At 45.5% G+C, this 27,956-nt stretch overlaps 2 protein-coding genes across 3 annotated transcripts; both read left to right on the top strand.

Annotated features, from left to right (window-relative positions):
* Positions 1-50: 50 nt before the first annotated feature.
* Positions 51-17,082, top strand: LOC310696252 (olfactory receptor 10AC1-like). Its single transcript, XM_083481570.1, has 2 exons — positions 51-378; positions 15,386-17,082. The coding sequence occupies exon 2, from the start codon at positions 15,404-15,406 to the stop codon at positions 16,379-16,381; it is 978 nt and encodes a 325-aa protein (XP_083337696.1). The 5' UTR covers positions 51-378; positions 15,386-15,403; the 3' UTR covers positions 16,382-17,082.
* Positions 17,083-20,119: 3,037 nt separating this feature from the next.
* LOC310696270 (uncharacterized protein) lies at positions 20,120-27,017 on the top strand. 2 transcript variants are annotated; one of them, XM_083481595.1, is made up of 4 exons: positions 20,120-20,438; positions 23,743-23,795; positions 26,395-26,790; positions 26,891-27,017. In XM_083481595.1, exons 2-4 carry the CDS (start codon positions 23,792-23,794, stop codon positions 26,911-26,913), a joined length of 423 nt encoding a protein of 140 aa, XP_083337721.1. In that variant the 5' UTR covers positions 20,120-20,438; positions 23,743-23,791; the 3' UTR covers positions 26,914-27,017. The 2 variants fall into 2 exon arrangements, with proteins under 2 accessions (XP_083337721.1, XP_083337722.1); XM_083481596.1 differs by lacking the exon at positions 20,120-20,438 and adding an exon at positions 20,550-20,846.
* The last annotated feature ends 939 nt before the right edge of the window (positions 27,018-27,956 follow it).

The following is a 27,956-nucleotide window of genomic DNA, read 5'->3' as shown; positions in this document are numbered from 1 at the left end:
GAGGACAGCCTAAGCTCAGATTTACTTATTTTTTTAATGAAGACGGAGCACAATCTCCACTGGCTGAAAAACTGGGTCTCTCAATAAATTTTTGGCCTCATAGTTTATTACAAGGAACTTGTAATACTTTGAGGTAGCTTTGCAGTTCTTCTGGGGGTTCTCAGGGGATGGCAGGAAAAGCTGGGGAACGGGGAAGGAAGTTCCTCTTTTGCACACTGGATATAAGGCGAAAGTAAGAGTAATAAGAAAGGTGTGGCTGCTGCTGTGGAAAGAATAATATTTCTGCTGATGAAACTACGGGAGGAGAAAGGGGTCCAGGTTGTGGGGCCCAAACCTTCTCAGCACAACTGAATGAAAAGCATATGAGATATGATTAAGGTAAGGCCAAAAACAAAAAATACACCTGGGATCTGGATAGCGGGAGTTTCAGCGAAAAAGGCAGTAGGTAGGGAAAGATTAAGACAACCCTCCACAAACCACAGTTACTGCTTCTCTACTGCAAATCTCTGCCCCCCTCTGCAGCTGCTCTTCATAGGCAAAACAGAAGCTGAGATATTATAACAAGATTTCTGTATTACACGTAATTTTTGAACTGGGCAGAAGTTGCCCCTTAGCTTCCTTGTTTTCCCATTGAGCGTTCTTGCCTGCACTGTTTTTCTTACCTGAAGAACTAGTTACGCAGACAAGGGATTCGGATAATTCCCATCAAAATTAAGGACCTGTGGTCCTCCCAACAGTTCCCTCCAGCATGGCCGATGGTCAGAGATGATGTGAGCAGTACTGGCATGCATGAAGGGAAAGAGCTGCAGAGCTGACCTTTCGACTCTGCTCTTTACCTGGATGGGGCAACAGCAAGGTCAGGGCCACATGTTGCACCAATGGGAGCAAGGCAGGGGTAGGCAAACTAAGGCCCGGGGGCCGGATCCAGCCCAATCGCCTTCTAAATCCAGCCAGCGGATGGTCTGGGAATCAGCGTGTTTTTACATGAGTACAATGCATCCTTTTATTTAAAATGCATCTCTGGGTTATTTGTGGGGCATAGGAATTCGTTCTTTCTTTTTTCCAAAATATAGTCCGGCCCCCCACAAGGTCTAAGGGACAGTGGACTGGCCCCCTGCTGAAAAAGTTTGCTGACCCCTGGAGCAAGGGGTTGGCAATGATGCAGTCATACTGACTATGAGCTTGCCCCAAACTTGCTCTAGCCCCATCTAGGCATCATCAAAACTTGTGTCAGGAGTGTGGTTCCATGGCACCAAAGAGAGTGCGTCATGTCCTATGCACATGGCTGCTCCGCCATATATGGTCTGGCCACCATTCTCCTTTTAATGGTGTGCTACTAAGCCTCTCTCAAAATCTGACACCCACAAGTTAGGAATTGGTTGGTTTCTGTTTACCAAATACAGCCCAAAATATATCTGGGTGGCAGATAGAAAACGAAGCTTATTACAGCTTATTAAGACAGAGCCTATTGCTCGGTCAGTAGAACATGAGTCTTTTAATCTCAAGGTCGTAGGTTCGAGCCCCATGTTGGGCAAAAAGATTCCTGCATTGCCGACGGTTGGACTAGATAACCCTTGTGGTCCCTTCCAACTCTGCAATTCTACAGAAAACCCAATAATGCATGCAGAGCGAGAGTAAATTTTTCATCAGGACCAGTTTAGGATAGTATGCTGCTATGCCTATCTAAAAATCTGTCACCCCACAGTTAGGAACTGGTTGGTTACCGTTTACCAAACGTAGCAGAATGGGACTCAAAACAGAAGTGGGTGACAGATAGAAAACAAAGCTTATTACAGAAAACCCAATGCATGTAGAGCCAGATTAATCTCTTCACCAGGACCAGTTTAGGTTGCTGCTACACAAAACCCCTTTAACTCTGCTAAGGTGTGGCTTTTCTTTAACTAGCTGAAAGTGGAATCAAAACGAAGATTTCAAACAGCACTTAATATAGTGTTATATCAATATCCTTGCTCATGGCCAGGATTCTTCTATAATCTTTGCACTCATAAATACATCCCACTAAGCAAATATGCAGGGACGCGGGTGGCGCTGTGGGTAAAACCTCAGTGCCTAGGACTTGCCAATCGCATGGTCGGCGGTTCGAATCCCCGCGGCGGGGTGAGCTCCCGTTGTTCGGTCCCAGCTCCTGCCCACCTAGCAGTTCAAAAGCACCCTTAAGTGCAAGTAGATAAATAGGTACCGCTTTATAGCGGGAAGGTAAATGGCGTTTCCGTGTGCTGCGCTGGTGCTGGCTCGCCAGAGCAGCTTCGTCACGCTGGCCACGTGACCCGGAAGTGTCTGCGGACAGCGCTGGCTCCTGGCCTCTTAAGTGAGATGGGCGCACTACCCTAGAGTCTGTCAAGATTGGCCCGTACGGGCAGGGGTACCTTTACCTAAGCAAATATGCATTAAAAGTTTCCTGTTTGCAGGTCCTACTGGCCATTTTATTTTTTTCTAACCGATTGAACCTGGAAGGTTGTTTATGAATAACTCCTACATTGCCCTTATGTCAGTTCCTATGAAGCAGGGAGAGCTTTAATTGCTGTGGTATCCTTTGTATCCTTCCCATCTGCCTTATATCATTATAAAAATGATTTTAAAAAGGAGAGTAGTGATTAAAGCCATGCCTCCCCCATGGGAAGAGAAACTGACACTGAGACAATGAAGATGGTTTGAATATGTGTATAATTACTAGCTTTATTAGATACAGGTATCTTTTGTTTAAATGTCTGTCAGTGTTTGACAGGCAAAGCACTTAATTCAAACGTGATGTTGTATTGTGCACCCTGAGAATCCCAACATGGAAGTTGTTTCCATGAACATTTGACTATGTCTAAAGTTTATATGTCAGGGAATAAGAGGGAGATTGTGACATAGGGATGGGGAAGTAATTTGGTTCAGTTAACAATTTAATGGAAACCCTTCTCATTCATACATCCCATACACACACACACACACACACACACACACACACACACACACACCAAAACACAGAGAGACTTCAAAATTCATACTTCTCCAAATTTTGTGATGGGATCCCCCAACCCAAAAATGTGTACAAAAATCCATATATTGAGGGAGGTTAGTGAAAATAACATACAAGAACATGTCAGTACAAAAATAGGCACATACCAAAACTTTAATATGTTTATATTAGGATAAATGCACACTAAAATGCTGGCAATTTTTTTGTGAGAAGTTTTTTTTTAATGGCAACCTGATGTGGATAAGAGACAAACCAAATTTAAGATTAAAAAATTAGAACCTAAGAGGAATCAAATTTGGCAGATTCATCCATCTCTACATGGGGATGTTGTGATGTTGAAGGCTGCTGGGCTGGTTTCCTGTGTTACTAAGAAGAGATTTGTTAGAACATCATTCTATATATTACACACACACACTTACACTTGAACTGCTTGAGAATGTCAGTCCATAGGTTAATTTAAAAAAATATATACCGTATTTTTCGCTCTATAACACGCACCCGACCATAACACACACGTAGTTTTTAGAGGAGGAAAATCCGTAGCCATGCCACCCGTAGCCATTCCTTCCATAACACGCACAGACATTTCCCCTTACTTTCTAGGAGGAAAAAAGTGAGTGTTATGGTGCAAAAAATACGGTAATTAACCTATGATCCTTTTCTTTTACTTCTTTATTTTTTCTTTTGTTCTTTTTTCTGATACCTTATCTTTCATTTCACTCCTTTATTGTGAATAGCATTTTATAGAGATATAAATAACTGTAAATATGAAAAGAGACAAAGTATTTTCTAATTTTTTTCCTTGGTTATATATATTTTCTTTTTCTTTTGTATTTTCTTTTGTTGTAAATATGTATGTTTTCTAATTTGTACTTAATAAAAATTAATAAATAATAATAATAAACAAAGAGAATGTCTGTCCTTTTCTAGAGAATTTTCCGTGAAATCCCCTTCACCATTTCAACACCCATAAGTAGTGTGGAGAATTCGGGAGGGGGCAATTTTTGTTTAGTTAGTTCTGCTTTCCTTTTAAAAAGTGAAACTCTGCAGTTTTTAATCCTTTTAAATTTTGGGTTCAATGAATACAGTAATACCTTATCTGTGTTATTGTTATGGTTTTGCTGTGCAATATTTTTGAGTATGTTCCCATTCACTGTCCTTGTATTGTTAGTATTATTGTAATTGTTGTTGTTACTACAGTACATTGTTGTTGTTGTTGTTGTTGTTGTTGTTGTTTTGCACTTCACAGGTAAATTTAATAGGCTACGTGCGACCTCTAGACCAGGGATTTTAAATTTGGAAGCCACTATATTAGTCCTAAGGCTAGAAACAAGATCAAAGCACATGTGCTTTGATGGTATGACTTCATCAATTGACAGGAGGCTGAGGAACAAATGTGCTTCTAAAAACTCTGAAAAACAACGATTCAGCCAACATTCTTGAAATCTACCCAGAAATTCATGGGCAGAAATGTTTTCATGCAATTATCTCCTCCCACATTGTCCCCAGTGTCGTTTTGCTGAATAATTCCACTGATTCATCAGCATGTTTAATTGGGAGTTAAGTCTCACCACTGATCTCAAAGGCGTATGAGTAGATAGGCATTAAGATTGCAGTTTTCGGGAGTTTTACCCTATTTTATGTGTAGATTGAACTGCTGTCCAATATAATAGTGTACCTCAATAATAGGGCTTGTCCATGCCTCCACTTGCCCTGCCACTTTCACCTGGAAAAACCTGCTGTTTACCACTCAGTCGAAGCAAATGTCCTTTGGGTTTTCCATGGACTGACATTTGCTCCAATTCAGCAGTAAAGAGCAGGTTTTCTTGGGGAAAGCAATGGGAGAAACAGAAAACCACTCAGACCCATGCCTAGAAAGCATGGGATTAGCAGAACACCTCTCAGACCCATGATTTCTAGGCAGGAGACAAGTGTAGATGAGTGACAGACATTTTTTATTTCCCCGATGCTCAAAAAACACCTCAGAACAGGACTTTCTTGAAAGAACACAGTGGCAGCCATTCAGAGTCTCCTCCTGCAAAATAATTTAGCCTCACCCCACATATAATATATGAATATAATGAAAGCAAAACAGCCAATCTATGAACTGGCATTTTTTAATTTGAGACAGTCCTGGTCTTCCTGAAAGACCTTCTGAAGAGGCCCCATGGCCGTGGCCTGTTGCCTTTCTGTAATACCTGTGGGGTAATAACAACAAAACATTTCTTCAAAATAGTATGGGTTCTCATTACTGTACTTCCATTCCTTACAAAGGGAAGTGGGCAAAATCTTTTCCTATATGAAAATTAACAGTTGGTAGGAACATGTTAGGTTGTTTCAGGGGCCAGATGCTGCCATTGGTTGCCAATAGTGTCAGTTTGCATTTCTTAGTACAGAAAGTATTGATCTGATATGTAGAGATCTTTCCTATTCTACTTAATTCAAGAGGGTTCTGGAAGCTTCTCTGTGTGAAAGAAGGTTACATGATGTTTGGGTTATTCCTTCAGAGAAGCTGAGCACAGCTGGTTTAAACTGGTTCTGTTATCTCTTTGTGTCAAGGTCATACTGACTATAATAGTGAGGCCAGAAGGAGCCTGGGTTTCCATGGGTTTCCATCTCTCTCTCTCTCTCTCTCTTTCTCTCTCTTTTCTTTCTGGTGTAGTGTTCCGTATATAGTGTTAAGGTTTAGACTTATTTGTGAGTTTGTTAAGTCTGCTGCAACTGGATTTCTTATGGACATTGCAAATCCTGAATGCATTGGATTTGTGACCATTATGCCCATTTGCCTTCAGTAGCAGTAAAGCTCTGCTGGATGAAATGCCTCTGGTCTATTTTTTGGGAATCCTGCAACGTGTTTTAAGTTTTTACTCTGCTTACTATACATTGGAATCTGCTCTGGATAAATATTGAGTAGAATTTCAATGCCCATCTCTTCTCTAGAGTCAAAAGCATTGCCCAGTTTAAAGAAATTTAGACTGCCCTTGAATGTCATGTGACATTTACCTGGGAATCATGGCAACTGCTCTCACTGAGGACACAACTGAGCCGACGCAAAAGGGGGTTTCATGGACAGGGGGGCTGCTTCCTACTGAAGGAGTGAAGGCCAGGGGCCTATTGTGAGAGCCGGGCTAAGAACCTCCAAGGCCATTTTTATAAGAACCTCTAAAGCCATTTTATAAAAGCAATCTAGAAGCTAAAGACTGTTTCTCTTTCTCCTGTTTGCCACTTTGCCACCTTTTGCAGAGGCAGCAAGCATGCAAGCTTGTGGTTAGGATATTTTGCAGGTGCAGCTAGCTTGCAAGGATGTGGTTAGGGGATTTTGCTAGTGTTGAGCGATTTCTGAGAAACGACCCCTGAAGAAAGCGAACAGCAGGACATGTGCCGACCGCAAGACTCCAAATATAAGTCCTAGTTAAGAAACTGTTAAACCACAGGCTCGTTTCGGTACATTTCCAGGAAGCATGTGGTCAGAAGGGTGTTTACTGGAATCCATGAGGTGTCAAGTAGTTTCTCTTTCAATAATAAGCCAGCAGCGCCATCTAGTGGATAAGGCAACTTGGAGCCGAAAGGCCACCACCAATTTTTTCATTGGTTGAGCTTTAATAAATATGCATTACCATGCATTATCATTGGCTAAAGGGAAAGCTAAGGGGCTGAACTGTGCTTGCCAAAGGGTATAAAACCTGTCTACCCCTGGGGGTCGGAGGGCATTTTCTCATTTTCCTAAATGCACCCATATTTGCCTTTTGTCTGACAAAATCCAAATAAAAACTTTTTCTTTAAGAAACCTTGCTGCCTGGTTCTTACATTTCTGGTCTGTATTTCTGAAGTCCCTTTCATTTCTGGTGCCGTGACTCAGATTAGAAGGACCCTAAGTCCTCAGAGACCAGGAGGCAGCTCCCTTGTCCTTCTGGGCAGGGACGGCGAAGGGCCAACCGGCCAACTGCTGGCTCCAAGCGCGCACCGAACATTTTCTTCGGAGGAGGGCAGAAGGCAACTTGACCCTCTGCTGTATCCTGGGACAGAAGGCAACGGATTTGAAGAGCCGAGGTTGGGAAGAAAGGGCAGAACCAGCCGGCTGGGGTGAGTACATGGCAACAAGCCCTGAGGGGATAGGAAATCCTCCTTTTAATTAAGGAGAAGGGAGATCCTGATCACATCTCCAGCGTGGATAGTGGCATTAAGGGGAAGGGTTGACCCCTGACAACCACCCACGCTTTGGTATTAGGAAGAAGGAAACGGGGCAGAGGGAATTGGTATGTTTTGTGTGTTGTGTGTCAGATACTCTAGTGAATGAATTGTTGAATGAGAGGTCAGGGTTTAGTGTCCCCTTGGCCAAGCGATTGTAGGATTGTGCATTTTCTGGCAGGGCGACCTCGTCCAGATCACAATCTGTAGTGTGTGGAGAGTGGAAGGAATTTTGAAACCCGGTTAGGAGCGGAGTATCTGAAAAATGGGGTCTGGAGCAAGCCAATGTAGTCCTCTTGAATGCTTTTGATGAGGGCTTTATGGGCCACACCCTTGAGTGGATGTTAGAATTGGCCCAAACTACTTACAATCAGAGAGAGGAGGCCTCAAAGGAATAACCACCCACAAGCTTTTCTGATGCCTGCTCCTCAGTCAACAGGCATCAAATCTTCCAGAACCATAGCGGCCCTAACTGGGACAGGGCAGCAAGGAGTATCTCTTTGAGGCTGAGTATCTAGTTAGGGAAGAGTTTCAGACTCAGATGCAGCTTTGGGAGCGATGGAGGGGATCGCTCCAGAGATCCCTTAGGTTATCCAAGTTGGTATACTGAGCTGGAATGCATACAAGCCTTTCAGATTTCTAGCAGTTATAGCCGGAGGTTGAGGGGCAACCTGGACCTCAATGAAGGCAAGAACTCAGCCAGGCAAAACTGGAGGGCTCTCTGCTGAGCTGTGGCTTTGGTAGCAAGGCAAGCCTCATAGCTTCTCCAAAGCCCATCACTGAACTGGGAAGTACATGAGCCTCGCAGAGTTCCAACAGTTTTGATCCCTATAGCAGTTACAATTCGGACAGGGAGGGTAACTTAGCTAGTGTCCTTAACCAGGCACCAGCTGGATGGCTCAATGCTCAGTTGTGTCTCAGAGAACACTGCAGCAGACCCCTAGCTTGAGGCTCAGGCAGAGGATTGGACTCGATGGCCCTTGTGGTCTCTTCCAACTCTATGATTCTATGATTCTATGGGCCTCAAGAGAAGACCTGCATTTCTGTGGCCATCACAGTTGACAAGTCAGCTGCCACAGAAAAGGATGAAGGAAGAGATGAAAAAACAAACCGGACACCTGAAGCTGACACAGGGTGTGAGCAGCCAGTGGCAGGTGTCTGCTGGGAGAATTACTAGAAGTTTTTTTTTAAAAAAAAACAACAACAAAACTTCACAAAACCAAAAGTTTGCCCCAAGCCTGATCCTCAGGAGGGAAATCCCCCAAACCCAGCTAAGCACTAGGCTTAAAAGAAGCTGGATACAAGTACCTTCTGGAAAATCCATCTGCTGTGAGACTCCCTAGTTTTATGTAATAGCAGCAGGCTTCATGAAATCTGGAAGGGAACAAGGAGGAAAACTGGAGTTCAGCTGGGAGATCATTCAGTAACTAGCTTAGCATCAGGATTCAGGGATGCTGACCCTGGAGCAAATAGGAAATCTGAAGCCAGCCCTGAGTGTAAGGTTTTACCGGTGCTGGGGAGCATCTGGAGGGGGGGGGGCTGCCTGGAGCCCTGCCGTGAGCCCAGTGCTCAACTGGGGGACTACTGACTCCACCACTAAAGGCTGGCCTTCGGGTAAGCTGGTGGGGAGCATCAAGGAAGGAGCTACCTTCTATTTCTGCACTGAGCCTGGTTCTCAACTAGGAGATTCTTGAGTCCCAGCCAGGTACTAGGAGTCACAAAAAGCTGGTAGAGACCAGCCGGGGGGAGGATCCAGATCCCTCCCAGAGCCTGATGCTCAGCAAGGAGATTCTTGATCACCTACCTAAGTGTTGGGATTCACATAAGCTGGGGGAGGGGAGCATTTAACTTGGATGAGTTTGTGACCATGGATGAAGTTCTAGAGGAAGCAGACTCTCCCACTCAGGACAGGAGAAACCCCGTAGGAGGCAAAAGGAAAGATCACCCCAAGAAAAGCTTTCCTTCCGAGCCGAGTTCCAAGAAAAAGAAAGGCAAGAGCTCTGTGCACGTTGATAAGAATAAGCTTTCCTTTGTTACTCTGGATGAGATTGGAGAAGATGAAGGTGGAATGTTGCAGGCTGAGTTTCTGAATTTGGAAGCCGTGCCAGATTCCCAGACTTTGATCACGGTGGATGAAGTGGACGACGAGGAGGAGTTGATTGATGAAATGATCAAAGATCCACAGTCACTTGTTATTTTAGATGAGATATCAGAGCAAGAAGACCCTGAGGATGTGTTCGCTTTAGGGGATAATGAGTCGGACTTTAAAGCAGAACCCTTAGTCACCGTGGATGAAATTGGAGAAGTGGAAGAGATGCCGCTAAGTGACCCGTCACATTTCAAGATCCTAGAAGATCTTAACTTTGTTACTGTAGACGAGGTTGGAAGCGAGGATGAGGAAGAGGGAAAAGTGACTCTCCTCCCTCCGCAGAAGTGAAAGAGTCAGTTGCTGAAAGTACATCGGGAGGAGAGGTTGTCATGGCAGTAGCTGAACCAGAAGAGGATGTGGCCAAGCCAGAAGAAGCTGGAGCTCCAGGTGAATCTCTGGCCGAGAAGAGCAACAGCAGGCCTTCAAGGATCTAAAAAAAGGCATTGCAGCAGGCACCAGCGCTGGGTATCCCAAACCCAGAAAAGTCTTTCTCCCTGTTTGTGGATGAAGACCAGGTAACAGCAAAGGGAGTGCTGTGCCAGAAATTGGGAAGCTGGCAGCAGCCTGTGGCATATCTATCTGAGCGCCTGACGTCTACAGAACAAGGTTTACCGCCATGCATGAGGGCAGTTGTGGCAGTTGCCACCCTACTGGACAAAGCAGACAAATTCACCTTTGGCCAAGACACTGTGTGATTCCACATGCAGTCCTAGCTTTGCTTGACATGAAGGGCACCTATTTCCTCTCCCAAGCGAAGATGAGAAAGTGCCAAATCCTATTGTTGCACCCGCGTTTGAAGTTCCAGGTTACCACCGCCCTCAACCCAGCTACCCTGTTGCCGGTAGGAGAAGGTGAGGAGCTGACGCATGATTGCATTGAGGTCATGAACGAAGTATACTCTAGCAGACCTGACCTTAAAGATGAGGCAAACCCCCAGTGGCCTTCATGGTTTGTGGATGGAAGCAGCTTTGTTGAGGCTGGGCAGCAAAAGGCAGCTTATGCAGTGGTAGCCCTGGAAGACCAGGTGATCAAAGCAAAGCCACACCCGCCTGGAACATCGGCCCAGCTGGCAGAATTAATTGTGCTTACCAGGGCCCTGGACCTGGCAAAGGGGCAGAAGATAAACATTTATACTGATTCTAAGTATGCATTCCTGACCTTACATGCCCATGGAGCCTTATGGAAAGAAAGAGGTTTGCTTACCTCCAGAGGAAGCCAGGTGGCCCACCCACAAGCCTTATTGAATTTTCTGGATGCTGTATGGGGCCCGGAAGAGATTGCTGTGATGCATTGCAAAGGCCATGGGAGAGGCCGGGACATGGTCACTAGAGGCAACCGGAAGGCAGATAATGCAGCTCGTGAAGCAGCTCTGAAATCTCCACCAGTACTCACCGCAGCCCTCATCCCAGAACTCACTCCAGACGAGGTGAAACCGCGTTACACCCTTGATGAACAGCAGTGGACACGTTAGAAAGGAGCAACACTCCAGGAAGGATGGTTTCGTCTACCAGACAACCGTGTTTTTGTGCCCCAGCATCTAGCCAGCATGATTGTGAAGAATTACCACGAGTCCACTCATTTAGGAGGCCCAGCTGCCAAAGCACACCTTGGGAGAATACTCTACATCCCCAACCTATCTCAACTAATTGCTGCTATCTCCCAAAAGTGTGTCCTGTGCGCCAAGAGCAACCCTAGGCAAGGCCACCTCCCTCCACCGGGCATACAATACGTGGGCTTCACCCCTATGGAGAGCCTGATCGTGGACTTCACTGAATTGCCTCCAGCTAGGGGCATCAAATACTTGCTTGTGTTTGTCTGCACGCTGACGGGCTGGACAGAGGCGTACCCCACCAGGACAGAGAAGGCTCGGGAGGTGACCAAGAAATTGTTGTATGAACTCATACCCCGATTTGGCCTCCCCAGGAGTATTGGCAGCGACAATGGCCCAGCCTTCATTGATAAAGTTGTGCAAGAAGTGTGCAAGGCACTGCAGATAAACTGGAGGCTACACGCAGCCTACAGACCCCAGAGTTTGGGAAAACCTGAGCGTATGAATCGCACCTTGAAGACCCACTTGGCCAAGCTGACCCAGGAGACGGGACTACACTGGATAGATGTCCTGCCCATTGCTTTGTTTCGGATTCGGAGCGCTCCAACCAAGAGACTGAGACTATCACCCTTTGAACTTTTGTATGGCAGGCCACCCCCTTTCGTCCGAGACATCCCCGCCAGTTTGGGGCGGGTGGGAGATCACATCACTCAGGAACAAGTGCAATTCCTGTCCCCGTGTGTTTGCTTCCTTTTCCAGGTCGCTGAGCAGGTCCACCAGTTCCAGCCGGGTGACAGCGTCTGGTTGAAGGAGAGGAAGCGCGACCCCCTCATCCCCAAGTGGCGAGGCCCGTATACCGTCCTCCTCTCCACCCCAACTGTGGTGAGAGTAGCTGACGTGATTCCCTGGGTGCATCACACGCGTCTGAAGAAGTCGGAGGGTGTCTGGACTTGCAAGAGAAATCCTGCTGACCCTCTGAAGCTGACTCACTCTAAAAACCCTTGTGTCTGACGCGACCGGGAACGCGTTGGGCCACGGGCACCGAGATCCTGCGACTGATCATCACAAGGACTTTCACAAGGACTTTCCCCTTTTCTCTATTATGTTCTGTATTGATTTGCTCTATGTCCTACTGCCCTTTTTGCTCTATGTCCTATTGCCCTGACCCCAGCGAGCCATACTAAACCTACTGGCCTGCGGACCTCTGCTATGACTGGTTCGCCTTGCCAGTGGTAAGAAACGGCGTGCTCATTGGCTATTGGGAACAGGGGTTTGATGAGGTTGCCGTATTGAAACATCCCACTACCCCACTGTGGCTCCTCTTCCACACCACTGTCCAGCGCACATGGGTACTGCTCCTACGGGAAGTTGCAGAGACGGTCGAAATCTATCGAGTTCTGGACCGCTCTTGCTGTTGTGGGGGGGGGGGGTAACCAACTGTCAATCGGGGGGTAGAGCACTGTACCAACCCCATCTGGTAGACCAGGTCCTAATCTTAATCCAGGTGTTGCATGGGACGGAGCCTATCTTAATGCAAATATTGCAGGGGAGGGAGCCTGAACCAGGTGCGCATTGAAATTGCTGAACAAGGGCCAGTAAATCCTGCAGCCCCACCTGTGGTTGTCGTGGTGGCTCGAGCCTCCCAAAATCCCAGAATACTGCCTGAACTACTGGGCCTGGTAACTCCACACCTAATACCCTTGAATGTGGTAGGGTATTCTTGTGGCTGCATAAGGGTTGCCACCCCAGGATTTCAGCCTCCATACGCCCTGGTCAGAGGCCACGTAGGTGACTGCCACCCAGTGGGACCGGCAGGTAGACAGACAGAGCATCTAGTTCTGGAAGAATTGGATGGGAGGGGCACCCGCGGGCAGCGCCCCCAACGTAGAGACTTGTTCTCCAGCAAATTTAGACTAGGACTTTTGATATTGGGACCAGAACCCCTTGACATAGTCACCCCGTGTGTCAGGCCATTGCAGGGGTGGATATATTCCTGTGGGTGCATGGTAATATATGAAGAGGGAGAAGCCCCTTTTGGGTATAATATCTTGAGGAGACAACACGAGGGCCCAGTCCACCCACAAGGGATTATAGGGAAATTGCTCCATATAGTGGGTGCCTCAGCAGAAAGGTGGAGAGTCACCCCTGAGGCCCAGCGAATAATTGAATATGAATATCAGTGGGCCCTTCAGCGCTAAAAGAATATTAGAAATGGCCCTCGAGTATTGGTGGGAGGAACCATGGAAATCCGTCTAATGACTGATATTGGGTGGATTAGGGAGTTAGCATCTGTATACAACCAAAGTAAACGTGTTGAGAGTGATGTTGACCGCATTAAGAAACAGGCTGATTTGTACCACAAAATTAGTCTAGATGGTGCAGGTCTCCCCAGTGTATGGAGTTGAATTAGTTCTTAGCTCCCAGGTTGGTCATGGTTAAAAGAGATTCTGCTTGTGATTTTAATTTTCTTCATTACCGTATTAGCCTTATCATGCCTTTTGCCTTGCCTTATTCAGATTGTACGCCAAATGGTAAGCCGCTCAGTTAATGCAGCTACACGTACCCATATCCTGGCTCTCTATGATATGGCACCTATAGGGCCATCAAACGAAAATGAAGAACCGCAACCGGTCAGCATTTTCGTGATGGAAAGGGGGGAATGAAGGAGTGAAGGCCAGGGGCCTATTGTGAGAGCCAGGCTAAGAACCTCTAAGGCCATTTTTATAAGAACCTCTAAAGCCATTTTATAAAAGCAATCTAGAAGCTAAAGACTATTTCTCTTTCTCCTGTTTGCCACTTTGCCACCTTTTGCAGAGGCAGCAAGCATGCAAGCTTGTGGTTAGGATATTTTGCAGGTGCAGCTAGCTTGCAAGGATGTGGTTAGGGGATTTTGCTAGTGTTGAGCGATTTCTGAGAAATGACCCCTGAAGAAAGCGAACAGCAGGACATGTGCCAACTGCAAGACTCCAAATATAAGTCCTAGTTAAGAAACTGTTAAACCACAGGCTCGTTTCGGTACATTTCCAGGAAGCATGTGGTCAGAAGGGTGTTTACTGGAATCCATGAGGTGTCAAGTAGTTTCTCTTTCAATAATAAGCCAGCAGCGCCATCTAGTGGATAAGGCAACTTGGAACCGAAAGGCCACCACCAATTTTTTCATTGGTTGAGCTTTAATAAATATGCATTATCATGCATTATCATTGGCTAAAGGGAAAGCTAAGGGGCTGAACTGTGCTTGCCAAAGGGTATAAAACCTGTCTACCCCTGGGGGTCGGAGGACATTTTCTCATTTTCCTAAATGCACCCATATTTGCCTTTTGTCTGACAAAATCCAAATAAAAACTTTTTCTTTAAGAAACCTTGCTGCCTGGTTCTTACATTTCTGGTCTGTATTTCTGAAGTCCCTTTCACTACAACTGTTGGCAACAGAAGGGTCCATTGGCTGCAAACAGGACAACATCAGCAATGTCTAGGCAACACGATGACCATGTACATACGCAATATACAACCTTCATAGAATTCCTTCAAACCATAAGAAGTACAAAATGAAATCTTTAGTCTCAAAGTCTCTGAAAATCTTTAAATGAAGCGAGGTACCAGACTTTGTACGATGAAAGACAAGCTGTGAAGCTTTGTGTATTCAGCAAATACAATGTCCAACACTGAACAGTGATTCCGGATATTGACTACTGATTTGCAGAATTCTTCGTCAGCCTGGTAGGAGGATATAGAATTGCTTCGTAAACCCATCTTACAGTGGTACCTTGGGTTAAGTACTTAATTCATTCCGGAGGTCCATACTTAACCTGAAACTGTTCTTAACCTGAAGCACCACTTTAGCTAATGGGGCCTCCGGCTGCCTCCAGAGCACGATTTCTGTTCTCATCCTGGAGGAGGAGGAGTTTGGATTTGATATCTCGCCTTTCACTCCCTTTAAGGAGTCTCAAAGCGGCTAACATTCTCCTTTCCCTTCCTCCCCCGCAACAAACACTCTGTGAGGTGAGTGGGGCTGAGAGACTTCAAAGAAGTGTGACTAGCCCAAGGTCACACAGCAGCTGCATGTGGAGGAGCGGAGACGTGAACCCGGTTCCCCAGATTACGAGACTACCACTCTTAACCACTACACCACACTGGCTCTGAAGCAAAGTTCTTAACCTGAAGCACTATTTCTGGGTTAGCGGAGTCTGTAACCTGAAGTGCATGTAACCTGAAGCGTATGTAACCCGAGGTACCACTGTATTTCAAATGAATGTATGTAAATGAAAATTTCAAATGCTGTGGAACAGTGCTCATGTAATAATGTAGTCACTGCTCATTTTAAACTTGTTACGGGTTGAAGGAATTCTATAAAGATTGTCTATTCCGTATGTACATTGTCATCATGTTGCCTAGACATTGCTGATGTTCTCTTTGCAACATAGGGGTTTGTTTACTACAAACAGGACAAGGCGGTAGCTGTTGGCTTTTCTCGTCTTACATTTTGTGCTCCGGCTTCCCATTCCTTTTGCTGCAGGTATAATGTGGAAACTGCATGGAGAAGAGTAACCATACTTCATCTGGTGGAACTATGGAATTCCTGCTCCTCGGATTCTCTGACTTGCCCCTACTGAGGCCCTTTCTCTTTTACGTCTTCCTCATGGTGCATGTGGTCACCCTTGCAGGAAATCTCCTCATCCTCCTGGCAGTGGCTGCCGAACCCTCCCGCCCTCCTATGCTCTTTTTCCTTTGCCAGCTCTCTGCCATCGAGCTCTGTTACACCCTCGTCATTGTTCCCAAGACGTTGGCTGACCTGCCCAGCCCAGGGGCGAGCACCATTTCCTTTGTGGGGTGCGCGACCCAAATGCATTTCTTTGTGGCCCTGGGCGGCGCTGAATGCTTCCTCCTTGCAGCCATGTCGTACGATCGCTATGTGGCCATCTGCCGGCCCCTGCACTACATGACAATGATGAGCCAGGGCGTCTGCCTTCAGCTTGCTATCGTCTGCTGCCTTGGGGGCTTTGTGGTCTCCCTGGGCCTCACCGTGGCTGTCTTCCGCCTGCCTTTCTGCAACTCCCGACGCATTGACCATTTCTTTTGCGATGTCCCTGCCATGCTCCACCTGGCCTGCACAAAGAGCTACGTCAGTGAGCTACCCCTCCTTGCAGCCTGCGTGGTCCTCCTCCTGTTCCCCTTCCTTCTTATCCTCACGTCCTACACGTGCATCTCAATGGCTGTGATGCGCATCAGGGACTCAGCTGGCCGGGGCAAAGCCTTCTCCACTTGCGCCTCGCACCTGGCCGTCACAGTCTTACACTATGGCTGCGCCACCTTCATGTACGTCCGGCCCAAGTCCAGCTACATGCCAGACCGGGACAAGATGGTGTCTCTTGTCTACACCAACATCACCCCCTTGCTTTACCCTCTGATTTACAGTCTCAGGAACAAAGAAATTAAAGGAGCTGTGAGGAAGCTGCTGCAGAAAATGTTAGCTCAGCCACACTGCAACACCTTCAAGGGCAGGCTTGCATAATTCGTAGGCCATGCAGCTGTATTGTCAGGAGCTGGAGTCAGGCACAGGTCAGCAATGAAGCAGTCAGTGTCAGTGAAGTTAACTCTTTATTCAAGGAAACCAAAACAGCTCAAGCCTAGTGATTGCTGCAACTCTTCCCAGTAGGCCTTGCTCGGATGAGGCAGTTGCAAGGACAGAAGATCCTCACCTTCCCACAACTTCTACAACTCCACCCCTGGTTCCTTTCACAGCAACCTGAGGCTCCTTTGTCTTGTCTCTCTTTGCTCCACTCTTTTCATTCCTCTTCAGGTTCTGGGAGGCCAGAGGGGAGGGCAGCTGGTCACAGCAGGAGGGAGGGGGGACTCCCTGGCTTCTTCAGCAGCCTGCCTCATCTCTGCCCCTTGGTCCCCCTTCTCACCAGTCTTTGCTTCTGCCTCTCATTCTGGACTGCTCTCTGCCACAGACTCTTCCTGCTCACTAAACCCTGTTCCTTCTTCAGCTTCTGACACCTCATCCTCCCAGTCCGCTCCCTCTTCTTCCTCTAATGACTCATTGTCATCCCACCACCAATCCCCTGGAAGCTTCATTGGGGGTTCCCCAGCAGGTGCCTCCCACTACTCTGCATCCAGTGAGTCCAGGATATATATATATGCAGCTCAGAAGCCATTAACAGTGATGCTTTCTATATGGTATAAATTGTAAGGAAGGAAGGAAAGTAGACATAAATGTCCCTCGTCCCTCCCCCCCCCTCCAGCCAATACTTGGTGAGCCTCCTGTCTTTGCTGCCTGCCTGGGACTGCAGGGCAGCATCAAATATTTGGTCAGACAATACAAGACTGGTGGATTGAATTCATCTTAAGGTAAAGGGACCCCTGACCATTAGGTCCAGTTGTGGCTGACTCTGGGGTTGCGGCGCTCATCTCGCTTTATTGGCCGAGGGAGCCAGCGTACAGCTTCCGGGTCATGTAGCCAGCATGACTAAGCCACTTCTGGCGAACCAGAGCAGCACACGGAAACACCGTTTACCTTCCCGCTGGAGCGGTACCTATTTATCTACTTGCACTGGTATGCTTTCGAACTGCTAGGTTGGCAGGAGCAGGGACTGAGCAATGGGAGCTCACCCCGTCACGGGGATTCAAACCGCTGACCTTCTGATCGGCAAGTCCTAGACTCTGTGGTTTAACCCACAGCACCACCCGTGTAGGTCACAATATGTGCAGGGCCCCTCAAGAACGAAGTATGCAACAAATTTTTCCTATTAGAATAACTGGAATCCTACACATGCCTACTTGGAAGTAAGACCCATTAGGTTCAGTGGAAGTGACTCCCAGATTTGTGGGTATAGGACTGCAGCTTAAGTGGCTGGAGACAGAAGATAGTTTTTTTTAAGAAAGTTGGAAGCGGCTTGAGATGGGCACCACTTCTCACAGTGTGCATGTTTTGTCTGTCCCATTGTGCCAAATAGGTTTGACAGATTTGGGAAAGGAAAAACAAAAACCTGCAAGAACTGTTCACCAGAGGGAAAAGTTGGGTCACAGAACACACGGCTATTTGTTCATTCATTCCTTAGTTTATACACTACCCATCAGTGGAGCTCCCAGAATGGTTAACGAAAATAATAGAAACTAAATAAATAAAACATAATATGTTGGGAAATAAAGAAAAATACATTAAAAAGCTGGGGGGGGTGCGCGTTTCCCTGGTGCCAAAAATATAACAATGTTGGTGCCAGGAGGGCCTTTCTGGGGAGAGAATTCCACAAACCGGGCACCACCACTGAGAAAGTACCGTCCCAGGTCACCATTCCTCTTATCTTAGCTGATGGGGTTACTTGGAGAAAAGCATCCAAAGATGACCTCATACATAGAAAGATTAATATGGAAACAGGCATTCATTCAGGTACCCCAAGCCATAGAGGGCTTTAAAGGTAAACTCAAACACTTTGAATTGTGCCTGGAAATGAGCTGGAGACCAGTGAAGGTCTTTCAAGTACGGGCAAGGCGTGTTCCCACTGACCGGTCACCACCTGGTAGCTGCATTTTGAATGAATTAAACTTTCCAAAATACAGTGGTACCTCGGGTTAAGAACTTAATTCGTTCCAGAGGTCCGTTCTTAACCTGAAACTGTTCTTAATCTGAGGTACCGCTTTAGCTAATGGGGCCTCCTGCTGCCGCTGCCACACAATTTCTGTTCTCATCCTGAAGCAAAATTCTTAACCCGAGGTACTATTTCTGGGTTAGTGGAGTCTGTAACCTGAAGCGTCTGTAACCCAAGGTACCACTGTACAGCCCTACACATAACACATTACAGCGGTCAATTCTAGACATTATCACAGCATGGGTAACTGTTGCTATTAGGAGCCTTCAGCTCTCTGGTAAAACTCTTGTCTTTCTTCAGCTGTTTATTATTATTATTAGTATTAGTAGTAGTAGTAGTGCTTTTTTTCCTAAAAAATATGTTTAGGGGTACTCTCATTTAGAGGGGACGCAGGTGGTGCTGTGGGTTGAACCACAGAGCCTAGGACTTGCCGATCAGAAGGTTGGCGGTTCGAAACCCTGCAACGGGGTGAGCTCCCGTTCCTTGGTCCCTGCTCCTGCCAACCTAGCAGTTTGAAAGCACGTCAAAGTGCAAGTAGATAAATAGGTACCACTCCGGCAGGAAGGTAAACGGCGTTTCCATGCGCTGCTCTGGTTCTCCAGAAGCAGCTTAGTCATGCTGGCCACATGACCCGGAAGCTGTACGCCGGCTCCCTCGGCCAATAAAGCGAAATGAGCGCCACAACCCCAGAGTCGGCCACGACTGGACCTAATGGTCAGGGGTCCCTTTACCTTTATCTTTTTACTCTCGTTTTCCTACTCATATTGAAATACTGCCCCTCAATGAGGCCAAACTTAGATTCACAAAAAGAAAAAAAGCACTGATGATGATTATTAAAAAATAAATTTATTTCTCGCCCACCCTCCCAAAGGAGCCCATGGCAGCAGTATTGCTGGACACAGAAACACTTAGCTAGGTGAGGAATGATCCAAACTGCCTGGAAGCACATTGTGGTCAATCTGTACCAATCACATTCCAGGATAAGAGTCTGAAGCTCTATTTATGAGCCAAAATGGGAACCCCCTGAATTTTCATTTTTAAAAAAGCAAAAACCATTTGAATTTCAGCAAAAAGAGAAATTATTTGGCAACTAGCCACCTAGGAGAGATTTCATATGCCTGTGGGTTAACTAGAAACCAGGTCTGTATCAAAAACTTGTTTCAGTTAAACGTGTTGCAAACTCTATACGAGAAATTGGGTTAGCAAAAGTGGAATTCCACAGCGCCATCTGGTGTCACAGTGTTAGAATGCATACACAATGCATATAAAGTGCTTTTTCTTTGCCAATGCAGCTGAATCCCAGTAACAGAATTACGTGGAAGTCTATATAAAACCAGGCATTAGGGGGGTGGGGAGGAGTTCTCACTCATTGATGATTTAGTTGTTGGCAGACCTCTCAAAGTATGATGCAGCTACTCGCCTAGGAAAAGTAAAAAAGGAAATGTACATTATCTGGGCTTACTAGCCCAGTAACGTAGACCCCAGCATTGACATACAGAAACAGAAAGAAAACATCTTCAGAAATAAACTCCTAAGATAATTATCATATGACCTTCAAATATCATAATTTCACACATATAATGCAGAAAAGGGAGTGTTGATTTGTTCTGCATGTGACAATGCTGGCAGAAGGTACAGAGTTTGAATAACCCTCACAGAAATTGCAACGCAGCTGGCTATTTTCATGCACGAAGCCCAACCTATTCTGTCCCATGCAGATGTGGAAGTTATAGAATCTGCAGGAATCCATTGAAAACAGGAAATGTCAGTAGAAGTCCACAAGGAGGCACACAAAAGCCACTTTTCTGAATACAAATTCTGTTCATTTGCATTTCATTTACTAAAAGTGGCAACAATTTCAGTTTCATTTCTCCAGATTCTTTTCTTTAAGCTTTCCTCCCTTTATCTGACCTGCCCTCCTTCAGCTTTAGTTTCTTTCAACTTCGTTTTGCTGTTAAGAAGGAGAACTGATTAAGATTGGTAAGTGACGTTGTTTTTATGGGGTGCAGCTGTCATGGTAACAGATGGAGTATGATAGTTAAAATAGCACTGAAACAATCAAATGTGCTGTCTTAACTTCTCTAGATAACTGCCTAAAATTAAATTATCACTATTTAATTACAAAAGGCACACACCCTAAGAACTGCAGAAAACTTCAATGAAGGGATAATTATGTGATGCTAAATGGGCAAATATGTAAATTAAAAATGTTTTTAAAACTGCATCAGTGGAACTGCCCTTAATTAAAATGAAACTAGCTCACAGCTTATTAAATCACACAATACAGAAAATCATAATGGAAACACGACATGAAAAAATTTGGCAGGCAGAAATCAGAAATAAACAGACCTAAGATGCCTCTTGTCTCAAACATAGAGTGCTGGACAGGTGATTGGTCTCATTTTGTTTTACAGGACCCCTTTGACACTTCCTTAGAGGAGGGGAACAAACTACCAGTGCCATCGCTGCTAAGGCAGAGGCAAAAGAAAGAGGGAGCGTGGGAAGGAGAGGCAGAGAAATGGAGGTGGCAGCAGCTGTGGGGAAGAGGAAAAAGTGGTTGGTTGATGGAAGGGCACAATCTCTGGCTGTGTACACTACCTTTAAAGCACATTTGAAGCACATAATTCCTCTCAAAGACTTCTGGGCACTGTAGTTCGTTATGGGTTGCCGGGAATTGTCACTCTCTGAGGGATAAACTACAGTGCCCATAATTCTTTGAGGAGAAAAAAGTGCCCTGAATGTGCTTTAAAGGATGGACTGCTCACAGTCTGTGATGTCGTGTCCTCTTCCCAAAAGTGATATTCCTCACGAAGAGTGTAAGCAGAGGATACCCCTTGGGATAAGTTTTATTCCCGCAGTGCCCTTTGCTTATTTACAAGCTCTGAGGGCGTTCTTTCAAGCATCTCTTTATTCTCCCAGCTAAGCCATTAGCTCTGGGATGGTATAAGGAAATGGTTTTTGTGTCTGATGCCATTAGTGTGCTGGTATTTCTGCATTTCTGCAGAGATAAGTTATACTATTGTACCCGCCCTGAGTAATTACCAATTACCTGCCCTGGGACCTGCTGGCGAAGGGAGGGTAAGAAACTCAGTAATAATAATAGTAATAGTAATGATAGTTGCTGTTTTGCCACACATTCGCTCCGTTTGTTGGAATCCTTTTGTAGCTCCTCACAAGTTTAAACTCGTTCCGACTCGATCTGTGCAAACATTAACAGTCAAGACAGAGAAAGGGGAAGAGGGCGTGGTGGTGGGAAACTTGGAAAGCCCCAAAGTCTGTGGTTTGTAAACATATTAGGGCAAAACTATGTGTAATGCCATTCACACAATCGGCAACTCCATGAATTATTTTTACAGAGAATCCCAGGCAGGGAGTGCATTATGGATCAGTACCCTGGCAGGGGGATTGGGGGTGCTTTAGGCCATTCCTCCCCACCCCAAAAAACCCCCCCACACTCATTGCATTCCACCAGATTGGTGGCAGTGGAAGTTTTCTTTTCAATCCAGATGGGAACCAGGGTGGAGAAACAAAGGCTAACATCTGCTTAGCCTTCCCCCAGGGTCCTGATCCGGATCGGGGGCCTCACACATGTTGTTTAGTCAATAATAATTGCTGGTTGCATGAATGGTGGTGACACGTTTAATTTGGCCCTGAACAGCGCATGCTGGAGGCATTAGGCAGACTTAATTAAATTAGACTCTACTAGGTGCAAAACAGATTTCTTGTTGTATCGAGTGCTGCCGAAACAAAGAAACAGTAATGGAAAGTATAAACAGATTCTAGTGACTTGAATCTGTAGCCAGCGTTAACAGGAACACACAATTCCCTCAGAATAAAAGCGAAACACAGTTTCTCCAGCAAGGCTGGAGACTAGTTTTAGCAAGAGAAAATATGTGGGGAAGACCCACCACTGGATGGAACGAATCATGATGGTGGCAGCCATCTTTGTTCAGGTGTTTGCTGCATCCACACACAAAGCGGCGCGGGAACATGTGGGGAATAATGTTTCCTTGAAAAAGGCGCACAGGTGAAGAGAGCTGAACTTTCCCCTTCTCCCCGCTACCGCATCTCCCCATACTTCGCCATCTTGAAGGATTTTTATCATGGCATTTTTTCACTAATAAATTGCTCTCCGTGACTTTTGTTCAGACAAAAAAACTGGAGGGAAACAAAGTACACAAAGACTTTGTACGCCTTTGGAATCCTTTCATTGTGGCTAGTGGTATTCAACACTGTAAGACAGGACACACAGAAAGAACAGTGCCAACACATGCTGATAAATGGTAATCATACCACATTTAAGAAAACGTGCCCTTATTCCTGGCCTAGGTCCCATCTGCACTATACAGTGGTACCTCGGGTTAAGTACTTAATTCATTCTGGAGGTCTGTTCTTAACCTGAAACTGTTCTTAACCTGAAGCACCACTTTACCTAATGGGGCCTCCCGCTGCCGCTGCACCGCCTGAGCATGATTTCTGTTCTCATCCTGAAGCAAAGTTCTTAACCCGAGGTAATATTTCTGGGTTAGCGGAGTCTGTAACCTGAAGTGTATGTAACCTGAAGCGTATGTAACCCGAGTTACCACTGTACATTTGAATCAGTATCGCACCACTTTAAACAGTTACGGCTTTCCCCAAGGAATCCCAAGAACCACAGTTTAAAGACGCTGAGAGTTGTTAGGAGACGACTGTTCTCTTCACAGCTACAATTCCCAGAGCTCCCTGGGAAGAGGGATTGATTGTTAAACCACTCTGGGAATAGGGGGTCTCCTAACAACTCTCAGCGGCCTTAACAAATTGCAGCTCCCAGGATTCTTTGAGAGAAGTCATTGCCGCTTAAAGCTGTGTGATACTGCTTCAAAGTTATTATGCAGATGGGATGTAGATTGCATCCCTGTTAAGAGCATGAGGGAGGCATATTCTTTAGAGAGGAGGAATACCCGGAGAGGCCATTGTCAATGTACAGTGGTACCTCGGGTTACATACGCTTCAGGTTACAGACTCCGCTAACCCAGAAATAGTGCTTCAGCTTAAGAACTTTGCTTCAGGATGAGAACAGAAATCTTGCTCCAGCAGCGCGGCAGCAGCAGCAGCAGGCCACATTAGCTAAAGTGGTGCTTCAAGTTAAGAACAATTTCAGGTTAAGAACGGACCTTCAGAACGAATTAAGTACTTAACCTGAGGTACCATTTACAAGTCTTTGGAGCATTATTTGGACACTGAGATGTGGTGCAGTGGAAAGATCCTTTATGTTCTGAAAAAGATACGTTTCTCTCTTTTGCAGATCTTTGCCAGCGACTTGCCGGTGTTTGAGAAGAAACATCCCTCAGAAAATGGGTATGATTTCATGTTGTACTTTCTAAATGCCTTGATTTTAAAACATTCTGCCTCTGGGGAACTCATGGGTGCTGCAAAGGACTTTGGAGTACAGTGGTACCTCAGGTTTAAGAACTTAATTCGTTCCGGAGGTCCGTTCTTAACCTGAAACTGTACTTAACCTGAAGCACTACTTTGGCTAATGGGGCCTCCCGCTGCTGCCGCGCAATTTCTGTTCTCATCCTGAAGCAAAGTTCTTAACCCGAGGTAATATTTCTGGGTTAGGGGAGTCTGTAACCTGAAGCGTATGTAACCTGAAGTGTATGTAACCCGAGGTACCACTGTATGTTCTATAACAAGATTTGGGAAACTGTGCGGTCCTCTATGATGTTGCTAGACTCTCCTCAGCCTCAGACAGCATGGCTAATGGTCAGGGATGGTGAAAGTTGTAGCCAAGCAACAGCTGAAGGGCTGCAGGTTCTGCAACCATCTTTAATTTACCCAGTCCTTTTACATATATTTACATATTTTTATTCCCCAAAGGATTCTTAATTCTCAACATGTTTCAAACACCAGTCTTTCTGTTCTGATATTTTTAAAAATGGGCTGTTCTAACTTGCTAAGAATTAGAGACGTACTATCTGTGAAAACAAGGGGTAGTAGTTAACCTGAAGCCTTCCAGATATTGTTGAACTACAGTGGTACCTCGGGTTACATATGCTTCAGGTTACAGACGCTTCAGGTTACAGACTCCGCTAACCCAGAAATAGTACCTCAGGTTAAGAACTTTGCTTCAGGATGAGAACAGAAATCGTGCTCCGGTGGCGCGGTGGCAGCAGGAGGCCCCATTAGCTAAAGTGGTGCTTCAGGTTAAGAACAGTTTCAGGTTAAGAACGGACTTCCAGAACGAATTAAGTTCTTAACCCAAGGTACCACTGTATACTGACTCCTGTCAGATGCAACCAGTGTGGCAAACAGCAAGGGAAGATGTATTCCAAAAAAATGTGGAGAAGAAAGAAGACAGTATCAATGAATCATAGAATCTGTAGAGTTGGAAATATCAGAGATGTTGTGAAGCCACAAACCCTTCTACAACGCTTTTCAAGGGAAATCCCTGCAAGAGAGTTAAACTGTGATGAACATGTTGGAACATGCTGGGGCTTCTTCCAGCTAAGTTCACACTTGATATTTCAAACGTATAAATATTTCAAATGAATGAATCTGTGTTTCAGATTGTCAGTCTGCCCACTCAAATACTAGTTAACTCGGTACTGAATTCCTCAGCCCAGCTGTTGTGAAATGAAGGAATGTGCACATGACCACCGAAATGGTTGAGTGGGAATGCTATTAAACAGGAGGAAGTGAGGTCCTCAAAAGAGTTAAGCATATTCTCCCTGCACTATCACAAATTCCTCTTCAGAGAAAAGTTCCGTTCTGCCTAGAAGTGTACTCAGGTTGTATATTAAAGGTAAAGGGACCCCTGACCATTAGGTAATCATACCACGTTTAAGAAAATGTGCCCTTATTCCTGGCTTAGGTCTCATCTGCACTATACAGTGGTAACTCGGGTTAAGAACTTAATTCGTTCTGGAGGTCTGTTCTTAACCTGAAACTGTTCTTAACCTGAAGCACCACTAATAGGGCATCCCATTGCTGCCGTGCCGCTGCTGTGCGATTTCTGTTCTATCTATGGTGAGCAATTTATGCTCTGTCCCCCTTAAAAAAAGTTCAACAACTTTGGCCTGCCCCCCTAAAAAGCTCTATAACTCTGGTGTCTCCCCCCTAAAGAAAGGTCAACAACTCTTGCTGCTTGCCCCCCCCCAAAAAAGCTCAAGAACTCTGGCCTACCCCCCCAGTGGCGTAGCGTGGGGGGTGCAGGGGGGGCCGGCCGCACCGGGCACAACATCTGGGGGTTAGGGTTAGGGGGCGCAAATCCACGGGTTAGGGGGCGCAAATCCACGGGTTAGGGGACGCAAATTACTTGCCTTGCCCCGGGTGCTGACAACCCACGCTACGCCACTGTACCCCCCCAAAGGGTAGATCACTGCCAGTTTTTTTATACTGGGATTAGATCACAGTCTCTTGGGAGTTTGATGTGCCTGTCCTATATAACTGGGACATAGTTCCAGGGTGAGGTGGGGTGGGGGAAATGTTACGCAATGGCCTAAGAAGTTTATTGTTGGGGAAACATTTTAACACATTTACAAATGATAAAAACCATAGAGTAAAACTTGAAGCATGCACTAGGGGGTAATTATATTTCATCCTGAGGGTGTTTTGTGTTGTACAGGATCATGAGAGAGACGAGGCCATTTGTACATCAGATCACGATGAGAAATTACTGCTGGTCAGGAAATGGGTGAAGACGGCATTAAGAGAAAAGGCCTTTTCCTATGCATTTTATAGCGTACATTGATTTCTTATAATTATACTGTACAACAGGCTGGCTGTTAAACAAAACAAAAAATTAAAGATAGGGAATAGGAAGCCAACGTAGTAGCAGTAGGCACAAGGAATAGTCAGGCTAATAACCACCAAATCCTCAGCTTAGCATTGCCCTTTGCCTTCATTTCAGGGAAGGGAAACGAATAATATCATCTGTATTTACCTGTTTTTTCAGAGCTGGAAGCGAAAACTAATGACTTGACTATCCTGGTTCACAACCAGGGTTATGACGATGTCACGGTTGCAGTCAGTGCCAGGCCAATATACAAACTGCTGGATGGCAACGTAGTTTTCTTCTGGTTGCAGTGGCTTTGGTCCAGCATTGCCACCACAGACGTTGGCCCGAAAGCTAAAAAGAAAGTAAATACGGTGACCAGCTGGAATGTGATCACTCACCAGTTGGGAAGCTGGGGGTGGAGACTTTATAACATTACCGTGCGGAGGAAGGTGGATGGATATGTTGCTACGTGTACAACTCCACTGGATTGCACTTGGATAGTTGAAGAAAGGGGAATACACCAAGAAGGTGCTGCTGAAAGGAACTACTGCAAATTTGAACCACCTGCCAACAGTGAGGATTAGCTATTTTCCCCCATTCTGCTAGATGAATTCTTCTGTGTAATATGGAAGCTCAGCCAAGGCTTTAACAAAATGTTTTTATTCACGTTTAGGTCAACAGATCAGCATAGTATAACCAACAAAGAACATCGCAACATGTTGGGTATCACAACCTTCTACAAGAATAAAAGTTACCAACGTCTGTATTGGCTCAGTTCAATAAATCATTCCATAAATTCAGATGAGAGTGTGGTGGTGTTCTTTCACTGTCTTCTATTTTCATGTAATTAATAAATGGTTGGCCAGCCAGGTGTTGTAAAAGGAAAGGGATTTGACTTGCCTTTAGCAGCTCTAACTTGATGAGTCAATTTTTCTGCAAATATGATTGACCAGACTCTTGCATACCATGTGTCCGAAGTAAGGAAACTTAACGAATACTAAACATCAACATAAATCAAACAAAACTGATTGTCTTTCTTGCTTTGTGTTTTGTTTTTAAATCTCGGAGTATAGCAATAATTGTTTGTACCAAATTATTTAACCATAACCTCTTCATCATATTGACAGCTGCCATCAACTTTTTTCTCTCTCCTCTCTGCTCTTTGCACTATACACTTGCAGCCCTATGAGCCATCTTATTGCATTTATTTATGGCTCTGGAAAAGGACACATCCAGATGTTTTGGACTGCAGTTTTCATCATCCCCAGCCAGCCCAGACACAGAGGAAAAAATGTTTACAAATCCTGCATTAATTCCTGACTTTGTCAATGAGATCACCCCTCTCATAATTCTGTGCTGGGCGAGCACACTGTGCTGTTAACCGTAGAAGCATGTGAAGGAGCCCATGTGCTGTGCTAGAGTATTGGACTGGGAAGAGGTAGAGGTGAATTTGAATCCCTGCTCAGCAATGAAGATAACTCGGGGTAGGACTTTTAGTAAGGTTCTCCCTGCTCTGTGGAACAGCATTCCTGTCAAGATATGACAGACGCCCACTTTCTGCACTTTCTGGAAATAATTGAAGACATTTTGGTTCCAGAAAAGTGTCTCAGCTGGATTAATAGGTCTCTTCCACGGATGTCTACTAAGCATTGTTTTAAAACTGACCCGCTGTTATTTTCTGTACTGTTTTTAAACTGATCTTTACCTGTTTTATTGCATTTTGTGCATTGCCTAGAGAC

This window comes from Podarcis liolepis (assembly GCF_965112155.1).
Source record: "Podarcis liolepis genome assembly, chromosome: 17".
NCBI lineage: Eukaryota > Metazoa > Chordata > Lepidosauria > Squamata > Lacertidae > Podarcis > Podarcis liolepis.
This window is presented reverse-complemented; position numbering and strand designations above follow the sequence as displayed.